The following is a 10973-nucleotide window of genomic DNA, read 5'->3' on the forward strand; positions in this document are numbered from 1 at the left end:
AAGCAATTTTTTAACTTTAGAATACAAATACATTGTGGATACAACTATAACATAATTGTAAGTGGGTACTCAGTCGATGTTATCTATCTATAGTTGCATGGCTTTAGAAGACTATAATGGTTAAGGAACACTAGCTCAACAGTGATATGCCTCTATGCATTGATCAAGCGGTTTGACTTCAGTCCTTGCTTGCATCATCCTATGATATATTCTCAAAGGAAAAGAAAAGAAGATATCCTTGTAGGATACATAAGATAAATTAATTGTATCAGTAACCTTCTGTTCCACTGGTGCAAGTATGTTACACAGTATGGCTTCAAAGATTCGGCAATTCTGAAAATCCAGGGTATAGATTTATCATGGTACAATAATATAACTACCTACAGATGTTTAGTCAATGTTATTTATTTATAATAACATATATTTTTAAGGGTATAATTGTTAAGAAACACAATACCATAGTGGTAAGCCTCTTTGCAGTGGTTAGATGTCCAGAATTTAATTCCCACTTGCACCATGCTATGACATTTTTTCCAAGAAAAGAAAAGAAAATTACCTTTATCGAAACATTTGGATGCTAGCTAGTGAATTCACCACAGTTGATTTCCCCCATATTTGAACTTTGTTTTGACATCAAAATCATGCGTTCACACAGTTGGAACAGTTAATTCTGCTGATTTTAGAAAAGTTGGCACATTAGTTTACGTCTTCTACAGAATTGCAAGTAAAAAAAGAAAATGGCTACTGTGAGCATTGAAACTACTTGGTCTGACCAATCTTAATAATATATAATTTTGAAGACTACCTGTGTTCATATCCTTACAACCGCCGTTATGATATAGAAGTTATAGTATCATGAAAGGAGTGTCAAATGAGCAGTATAGTTCTTATAATTTATCAGGAATAACAGAGCTGGAAAATTGGAAGGGATCGTCCACTACGTACTTACATGTGAACTTACTAGTCATCTTGTTAAAAATGGAATGTATCTCTTTGTTCAATTTATGTGCCCTCCTTTACCCTGTTATTATTTAATATACTTCATAATGAGCAGAAAAACAATCCTTTTTTCTTACCAGGTGCACCAGCATAAAGTTATTTTGTTTCAAGGAAGGAATAAAGAAGAAATTTTCTGTTTGGAGATGGAACTTCTTGTTTCTTCAGCAACATGACCAAAATCCTTGCGGCAGAACAAGCAAACAGTGGAGAGACGCAAGTGAACAATTCTGAAGAAGTAGACTGTATCTGGTGTCAAATGCTAGTTGCTGCCTTGCATTTGCATGTTAATTTGTATGAGCTTCTCCTTGTTCTGAAGTTTCTCTCTTTTGTTTTGGTAAATGGACTAATTTGATTGCATTAGTTTACATGTTTGTTTACAGACCTTCAAGTCTTAAAGTTAAATGAGATTTAGACGGGCAGAGTCGGGCTCTTGCTTTCTCATAATGTCCTAAAATTTCGGCACAGATTCTTTATTTGAAGTTCACAAATCTTAATTTTTCGTTAGAGGAGGGTTATTCATTGGTGTAATTTTGGGGATAATGGGATAATTTTTTGAACAATAATGTTTGGTGTTATTCATTGGGTATTTGGAACTGGAGCTAACTTTGTGGTGTTATTGGTTTGTTAGGATAAATGGGGGATAAATACCCCACTTTCCTCCCAAATTACCCCAACTATATAAGCACTCCTCAGCTCCACCCTCCAAATTTACCCCATTTTTTTCCTGGAACAAGAGGGGAACAGAATTACCCCACTTCCGTTCTCAAGCTCCATCGTCGCCGTGCTCGAGCTCGATCGCCGCTCCGCTGTCGTCGTTCCCGAGCAGGGATTTCCGCCCTGATTTGATTTGAATTTTGGCGATCAGAGAGCTCTGGCGGTGGGAAACCTTCGATTCCCCCTCTAGATCGTTCAACAAATGATCAGGTTCGGTCTCTTGATCGATCGTTCTTTTTAGGGTTTATAGCGTTGATATGTTTTTAAATGGCTCTTTTTTTTCCAGGATGTATGATTTTGATATGAACTGTGAGGTGTATAAATATAATACTATAAAAAGATGTCATACCAATTGTCCCACTCAAATTATCTCATTATCCCATTTTACCCCCACTTTATCCCACTCAAATTATCCCATTGGGGAAAATTACCCCATTGGAATAATTTTACCCAATTTGTCCCAAATTACCCCAATGAATAACCCCTAAGGGCTGTTTGCAGCACAAAAATTATGGCTATATATGTGCTCACAATTTGCAAGGGAAAAAAAGAAAGTAAAAGAAAAGGATGGGGAAAAGAAAAAATTGCAGGTGCAACGGTAACTGTTTCTTACAATGCAAAAAAGAATCATTTTTTGTTTTAAAAAAAAAGACTTGCCAGCAAATTGACAGCAAGTCATTTTCTGCAAACATGAGTCAAAATTTCGCAATTGTACTTTGAAAAAGATTATAATTGCAGCAAAGCAAACAATTACAATTGTAACTGTAATTACTTTTACGAATTTCTATTGCAGTTACAGTTGTTTCACAAGATGTTGACCACACCCTTGAGTTTCACTTTCATCAATATCGTTGCATGTCATTGAGACTTCGATGTTTATAGCAGTTTGTTCTCATTCTCACTGATAGAACATTTTGATTATATCGGCTGGCTTAAGTTTTCGATGTGCGTCACCTCATTCAGAGTGGCATTCTCTTTTTATGACTATAAACATATCAATGAACTTAATTCTGGATATAAACTATAAAAGCAAATCCTTATGATCATAATATCACAGCAGAATTGTTCTTCCGAACTGAATCCATCATCTCCCCCAATTGATCTCTATATCTCCGACCATGAATCAGATTTCTCAAAAATTATTAAAACAGTATCGAACGAAACACTGTAATCAAACAAGTAAAGCTTCTTCCTTGAGCACTTGCAACATAAGCTCATTCCAAGTATCAATAGGCCCTGGCATGCACCAATGCACACAATCACTATACCCTTTCATCCACTGATTGTTCCAGTGAATGTCTGGATGCGCGTCGGGCCTCATCATCATCGCCTTCGTCACATCCAAAACCCTAAACCCTTTCCCCTTCCTCCTCTTCCCCTTACTCACCATCTTCACCTCCTCAACCTGAGCATTCCTCAGCTTCCACTCAGTCCCATGGAAACTAACATCACTTTCTTTCGACGGTTTTGTTCTGTTACAGTATCCTCCACCGTTCCAATTCCCATTCTCGAAATGTGCAGGCGAAAAAGTTCTAAGTACGGTCACCAGCCCATCGCAGTTCTTGCAGTTGTAGATATACTGAAGCGTTGTTTCGCATGCTTTTCTGATTGCATAAGTTGGTTCAAAATCTTTCAGTTTGTCTTCAGAGCAGTATATGCATCCTATGAGCTTGTTGTTTTCGTAGAGGTAGTTTTTTCGGAAGTACCAGTGGCCAGCGGAGATGACAACGTAGTTGATCCAAGGGAGCTTTTGTGTCCAGGATGTATCGAGTTTGTCCAAGTGTAGGTTGAACGCTCCTGTCCCTGTTCCGTTGACTGTTCTTTCGGTTCCGGCAATCAGGAATTTGGTCCAGAGGGTCATGAGGATGAAGTCATAGGAGCGGAAGTACCATGTTCGAAATCGGTCTTCTGAGTCTTTTTCTTGAATGTCTATCGGAGTTTCTACCTGCAATATTGAAGGGGTAGTAGATTCTTAAGTATATATTGAATGTTGGAGGGATACATTCATTTACTTTTTAGTTTCTTTTTTAAAGTTTTGAGTACTTTCTTGAAGAGCTATTACAGAGAATTTTCAAAATAGTCCGGTCAAAATGAATCGCAAAAGATTTTGGTATGGATTAGCTCCAAAAATATGGTAAGAAGATGATCAAATACGTACGTAGTATACAATATTTTCTTATTAATTAAATAGTTTTTACACATGAATCAAATTCAAGACCTTGGGAGCAACATTGGAACTTTCCAACTATCTGGGTCACCATGTTTCTTCAAATTTCTTGTCATTTGAAAATACAAATAATAGATCATGAGGTTATCCGAATGGGGGAAACGACAATAACAATTCCCACTACATATGGTTATATGCCAAATCTCTAGAGTACCAAGGGTGCTAAAACTTTCTAAAATAAAATAATATCTAGTGTGATTATTTCAAATGATAATAAACTAAGTAATTTGAGAATTTGCCAAAGAAACTTTTTGGTAACGCATTGAAGTTGCAAAAAAATTTACACGAACACGAGAGAAAAATGTACCATTGAAATTAGGATGTTGGGAACATATATATCCTAGAATTATTGACAGACACTTGCACATGTAACTGACCATGAGAGCTCTCCAATGAAACATTTTCCGAAATGCGAAGATCTGAACGCTATAGTATAATACTGACTATCATAAAGTATAGTACAGTGCAGAACTTTCAACCAGATATCTTTTTATTTATTTATTTATTTATTTTGGTAGAATCAACCAGATATCTTTTTAATTTCTTCTAGTAATCAGATTCTTTAGCTCTCTCGTGCACGTGGTGTAACAATTAATCTCGGTCATCATTGTAGCTAATCATGTGCTAACCATATCTGATTGAAAGACCGAGAAATGCTTCAAGGACTTTATATAGGTATAAAATAGAAGAGTGGTGTTGCATTGGTATTTGATATTATTTTTTAAAAAAAAGGCTTTTAAAAATATAAGGTTTTAAACACTAAGTACGAGATACCAAAATTAAGCAAGAACGAGATTATCCTTATCAAACAATACGAAGAATGATATGCGATTACGGACTCTCATAAAAAACTATGAATATCATTCTAGAGTACTCGTTAAAACTTCGTCTTATGCATGGTCTATAACATGTTGCTTTAGAAAAAAAAAAAAAAACCATACATAAGTTAAAACATTGTTCTGATATTTATGTAAAATACTTGATAATAATACTCACATGTTATACATCTGATCGAGTCATGTTCAATAGAAAATGTTACAATACATAATTCTAGATGGCATATAAAGACATTTGGCATAAAAAAAATCACGGACAAGTTACATAGGTACCAATAAGGAAATTTTAAAGAAAATTGACTCAGTAAACATTAAGAGAAGGAATATATAGAATGAGTAAGGATTCCATCAGAACATCTTATAAAGAGGGGTGATATATATACCATTCACGGATATTTAAAGGATTTGTTGGTAATTAAAACTCCTCCATTTATGGGGTAAATCATTCCACTCATATACAAATGGTTCTGATAGGATCCCTACTCGTATAGAAGAAATAGCTAGCTATATAGGAGGGAGATATGCATACCTTATAGAGGTTATATGAGAGATGACTTATAAACTATATCATTCTAAGGATTAACCATATTGTTGATTTTATGAGAGTGAGGAAACTTATATAGCTCATGTATATATACACATTCGTATATGTCTGACAACATATTCCTTTTGCATGTATCTGATATAAGTTACGTATATTTCATATTTTTTTATTGACAAAGATTGTATCTGATCTTAAATTGAAACATATAGATCTTTTCTTTCTCACTCTAAACCTAATATATTCACTAACACGTTCCTTAATTGGTTTTTTTTGAAAGAATTTCTTATTGGATTTTTTTAATTGACAGGCAAATTATTAAAGATCCTAACATCCTTAATTTGCTGTTCATATTTTCCCTGCATGCATGCATGTATACATCAAACGTTGAAACCCAAAATTTTTACAACCCAGTACCAATCTCTTCCAAGATGAAACACAAAACAATAACAATCAAATAAATAAGGTAAAAAAAATCTCACCTGAGTCAAGAGACAAAGAAGGGATTCCATCTGATTCCTAGAGACTGAGTCCCCCACAAAGGCCATCCTCTTCCCTCTAACAATCCTCAAGAATTTCTTAGCATCAAACCTAGGCAAATCACACCTCCTAGGCTTCCATCTCCAATGCACAAATCCTTGATCTTTCCCATACCTTGCACAATCTTTCGACTCCGGTATCGTCCTACAATTCTTTCGACCATACGCATTCCTCCCGTAATCTCTCACCCATCTCCCGTCGAACAAGTTGCAAACGTTTTCGCCTAAATTAAAACAACAAGGGATTAATAACAAATGTCAAGACCTTTTGGAGCAAATGTACGTGTTGATATATATATTATATATATAGTTACCGCTTTTGACATCGGACGATGCGAGCCAAAATCTTCTAGGGTTTGGAGAGTAGATCAAGACGAGGAGGGAGATGAAAGAAACCAAGAGGATCCATGGCAAGAGTGACTTCGCTCTCTTTAGATGGATGTTGAATGCATCTAGGTTTAGGTTTTGAAATGGAGGAGAATGAGGAGGGGATGGGTCCTTGGCCATAGTATTATGTAGCTACGAGACTTTGAGGTGGGTCCTAATCCTATAGTACGTAGTGCTGGTATCATGTAGGGTTATAAAATGTGCTTGAAAAGTACGAGCCATGTAATGAAACTAGGGGGGGAGGATGACCTAGCTCGTGTAAAAGAGAGGAGGAATGAATGTGGGAAATCTTGATGGATACAACTAATAAGAGAGAATTAATTAAAAGGGGGTGGTAACGTGGTAATTGCTAGTTAGGGTCTGACGACTGGGGACACGTGGAGGGATTTCGATGGGGGAGACCGTTACACGAGGCTGATTTCGCGCCGTAATGTGTTCTAATTTATTTTTCACTCACTGAGATCTCGTGTCACCGCCCGATTATTTTGAACCTCACAATTGACGTCTTTGATATGAATTGGACTCAGAGGAATTTTCAAGAAATGCGACCTCTCTGTTAATTACTGGTTCTTAAGGTCTCCATTATGATTCAATTTAGTTGTTTGGGGGCGAAATCAAAGGCACGAGCGGCAAGTTGGGTTTTTGAAATATTCTACAATATAAGAGACAGGCATGCATGCATATATATATATATATGTATATCAAGATTCAAGGTTAAAAAAACATGACATCGAGCAGTTATTTTCTTATTCAAATGAAGCGGCATAGATACAGTTGAATAAGGTGATATAATACCACCATTGCTACTGTGGACGACATTAAAGACTGCTAACGCGTTAGTCTATCGAAAATAGACTAAAATATTAGGCTTTCAAATATTATAGAGGGGTTGTGGTTGACCTAAAAATCAAAGAAAGGCTATTTTATATGAAATCTATTTTTTATAATATTTTTTTTTCACCCTTTGGTTCTCACCTTAAAATCGAGAAGAAAAGTGGTGTGACAACTGACATCTTCATATTTTATATTATGTCCATGTTTTCATTGGATCTTTTGAAGAAATTAGTAGGAAACCATTTTTGATAATTTCCTTCTCCTATTTCATTTTTTCTTCTTGATTTATGGGAGACCAACTAAATAGGTGCTGTTTGGCAAGTCGTTAAGAGAGAATAGTTAAGAGAAAGGACTAATTAGCTAACCTTTAATTTAATTCTATTTGGATCTGATAGCCAAGATGAATGGTTAAAACTTTTTGTATTTGGTAAATAAAGAAAGGTTAAAAATGTTAGTTGCCATAAATATCCTAATCTATATTCTTTTTTAAGGTTTTCATTTATTATTTTCAGAGGACTAATTCTTGATCATCCTTTTTAAGAGGATTTGTTAACGCCTTCAAAATGAGGATTTAACTGACTTTAACCATTGTAAAAGGATTTGTTAGCCCTTTGACCAAATTAACCTGTTTGGATGGTTTATGAAGGGTTAAACTCTAATAATTATTTTTAATTTAAACCCCTTTCCAACCAGCAGTGATTAAGGGTCTGTTCGTTTGCCTTAAAAAAATGGGAAATCAAAGAAATAGAAAACTATTTCTAAGAAAAATTGTTTTGGGAGTGTTTGGTTTGCTAAAAAAAGAAGGAAATCAAAGAAATGGAGATGAAATGATGTTAGTTGTCACATTATTATTGGATGATGTGAGTGATTTTTTAAGAAAAACTAGTTTTGATGTTGTTTGGTTGGCGAAAAAAATAAGGAAATGAATTATAAGAAACCTATTTCCTGTAGTTTGTTGCTTTTTTTTGTTTGGTTCATTCTTAAAAATAAGAAATGAAATGAGATGAGATGAGTTGTCATTGTATTATTGGGTGGTGTGACCCACACTTAAGAAAAGTATTTTCACAACTTTTTGGGATGAAAACAAAGAAATGAAATGTTAATGAGATGAGGTGAATTGTTATAATATTTTATTGAATGATATGAGTGATTTTTGAAATGATGAGAAGATATGAGTTGAGTGATGTTTGGATGAAAATAATATTTTATTAGATGTGATGGAAGAGTTGTTGGATGAAAATAATATTTTATTAGATGTGATGGATGAGTGGTTAGATGAAAATAATATTTTATTAGATGATATGAGTGATTTGAAATGATGAGAAGATATGAGTTGAGTGATGTTTGGATGAAAATAATATTTTATTAGATGTGATGGAAGAGTTGTTAGATAAAAATAATATTTTATTAGATGTGATGGATGAGTGGTTAGATAAAAATAATATTTTATTAGATGATGTGGATGAGTTGTTGGATGAAAATAATATTTTATTGGATGTTGTGAGTGAGTTTTAGGGATGGAAATGGAGGAAATAGTACTTTTTGAGATTTTCACCTTTTCCATTTCCATTTCTTGGTTTTTAGGAAATAACCGAACAGACCCTAAATCAATTAGAACTTCAGTTTAGATTTGGACTAAAAAAATCACATCAAAAAGCTTATGATATTATTGAGTGTGTATATGCTTGTATCGCAGTCTGCTCAACAACCTAGCAAAAATTTACAGGGACAAGTCTCTCAAAGTCCCCCAAAACAAGTTTTTATATGCAAACTTGGTGCTAAAAAATGGGATTTGTAGAGTTTTGTCCAGAATCCTCACCAAGAATCCTCGATTAGTCAGATGTCGCTCTGACTGCTCATTAGACCGATTTTAGGGGTTTTTCTTTTCCTGAGAAGTCCTAATTTTATAGGAATTTAGACCTCTTATTGTACACAAAAGTAACTTCATTTATTAGATTGTTTTAATGGAATCTAGTGTGTGTGTGTGTGTGTGGGGGGGGGGGGGGGGAATGCATCTATATATTGTTGATGCTTCTCGTCTGCTGTAGTGAATTATATGCTATTGCCTATCAATATAGGGCTTGCTTGATCTAAACCATGCAAAATTCCATGTGTTTGTGATTGTCAATTCGTTTTTTGCATTTTGTTTTGATTTTACTTTGTAACTTTGGTTTTTGTTGGTGCACCTACCATAATTTCCATAAAAAGCTGAAGCAACAAGGAATTTGTACTCAGATGATCAACAAGAAGCCGAGCGACATGAAGCAATCTGAATATGACCAGCAAGAGATGAAGGTGTCCATTTGATGAGATCCTATATGAAGTATCGGCAAAGACATCTGTTTCAGGTTTATCGATCGATGAGACTCGAGAAACTTTATGGTGAAGTGCCTCAGCAACAAGTTGTATCTGAGGTTCAGTCTTCGGATGATGCAAGGCATCTAATAAGTATTTTTCTCACATGCACACGTTCAAAATCAAATTTTCATTAAAATTAAAAGTTTAAAACACTTTATATTCACTTGATCTTTGTATAATCAACAAAAAAAATCTAGCGTCAATTAAGGGGGAAAAAAATCTTATTACAATTCCATCAATCCACCATAAATCATGACTTCTTCTTGAGTATCTCCAACAAAAGCTCACTCCACATGTCAATAGGCCCCGGCAAGCACCAATGCAAGCAGTCATTAGTGTCCTTAACCATCCAATGCCTTCCCGGATGCGCATCAGCCCTCAACATCATAGCCTTGGTCACATCCAACAACTCAATCCTCTTATTTCCTTCTCTCTTGGCTCTCTCCATCTCCTCCAACTGAACTCTCCTTATCTCCCAAGCTTCATGATCCTTTCGCAAGTCCCCTTCTCTCAAAGGCTGAGTCCTGTTGCAATAGCCTCCATTTAACCACGATCCATCCTCAAAATGACCCATGGAGTATGTTCTCATGACGGTGACTAAATCTTCGCATTTTTTGCATTTGTTTATGAACTTGAATGCCGCTTTAAAAACCATTCTGATTGCAGATGGAACTCTAATGTTAGTCATATTTTCACCTTCGCAGTTAACGCAACCTATTGGTTTGTGTTTCCTGTTGATGTAGGTTTTTCGACCGAACCAGTTGCCTTGGCTGATAACTGCGTAGCTTGCTTGTTGGAGTTTTTTGGCCCAGATTGGATTTATTCTGTCGAGGTTTACCGTGCTTGAAAGAGTACCGTTGGTGTTTATTTCTTTTGAGTCGACGAAGAATTCGGTCCAGATGACCATGAGAGTGAAGTTGTGAGATGGGAAGTAAAAGGTTCGGTGCTTGTTGTCGGGGGATTTGTAGGTGTCTATGGGAGTCTTTGCCTGCAAGCAATTGGAGTTGGAGTAGGCACTGTTAGAATAATATTGTTAGAAGAGAAATGCTAAGAGTAGATTATACGACGAAAAAAAAATTGATGGAATATTTTAGGTCTAAGAGTAATTTTGAAAGTGGGTGAATTTCAAAGTAAGTAGGGCAAGAACTTATGGGTTTAGAGACCAAAACTCTTTCATGAAGCGGGTGGATTTAAAAGATAAATGAGAAGCAAATTTTGGGTTTAATAGACAGAGAACCCATCTAACATTAATGAAGTCTAAGCATTAGTGTGAAAAGGCCAAAAAAAATGTGTTTTAAACTTAAGCATTTCCTTAACAAATTTAAAAGGGTGAATTTCAAAGTAAGTAGGGCAAGAACTTATGGGTTTAGAGACCAAAACTCTTTCATGAAGCGGGTGGATTTAAAAGATAAATGAGAAGCAAATTTTGGGTTTAATAGACAGAGAACCCATCTAACATTAATGAAGTCTAAGCATTAGTGTGAAAAGGCCAAAAAAAATGTGTTTTAAACTTAAGCATTTCCTTAACAAATTTAAAA

At 35.3% G+C, this 10973-nt stretch overlaps 2 protein-coding genes across 2 annotated transcripts; both read right to left on the reverse strand.

Moving 5' to 3' along the window:
* On the reverse strand, positions 2502 to 6471 carry LOC109843238 (protein ALTERED XYLOGLUCAN 4-like). Its single transcript, XM_020412169.1, has 3 exons — positions 6171 to 6471; positions 5800 to 6080; positions 2502 to 3658 (listed from the first exon to the last, which is right to left on the reverse strand). Exons 1-3 carry the CDS (start codon positions 6361 to 6363, stop codon positions 2885 to 2887), a joined length of 1248 nt encoding a protein of 415 aa, XP_020267758.1. The 5' UTR covers positions 6364 to 6471; the 3' UTR covers positions 2502 to 2884.
* Positions 9595 to 10663, reverse strand: LOC109843194 (protein ALTERED XYLOGLUCAN 4-like). The gene has a single exon (XM_020412131.1). The coding sequence runs from the start codon at positions 10340 to 10342 to the stop codon at positions 9686 to 9688; it is 657 nt and encodes a 218-aa protein (XP_020267720.1). The 5' UTR covers positions 10343 to 10663; the 3' UTR covers positions 9595 to 9685.

Source organism: Asparagus officinalis, chromosome 5, assembly GCF_001876935.1.
Source record: "Asparagus officinalis chromosome 5, Aspof.V1, whole genome shotgun sequence".
NCBI classification, from domain to species: domain Eukaryota; kingdom Viridiplantae; phylum Streptophyta; class Magnoliopsida; order Asparagales; family Asparagaceae; genus Asparagus; species Asparagus officinalis.

Bases quoted from the DNA above. Each gene is read 5' to 3' on its own strand.
- LOC109843238 (XM_020412169.1), bottom strand. From the start codon at position 6,363: ATGGCCAAGGACCCATCCCCTCCTCATTCTCCTCCATTTCAAAACCTA. The intron at 6,081-6,170 runs GTAACTATATAT...GTTTTAATTTAG, and splicing joins ATCGTCCGATGTCAAAAGCG to GCGAAAACGTTTGCAACTTG. The intron at 3,659-5,799 runs GTGAGATTTTTT...TCAATATTGCAG, and splicing joins TTCTTTGTCTCTTGACTCAG to GTAGAAACTCCGATAGACAT.
- LOC109843194 (XM_020412131.1), bottom strand. From the start codon at position 10,342: ATGGTCATCTGGACCGAATTCTTCGTCGACTCAAAAGAAATAAACACC.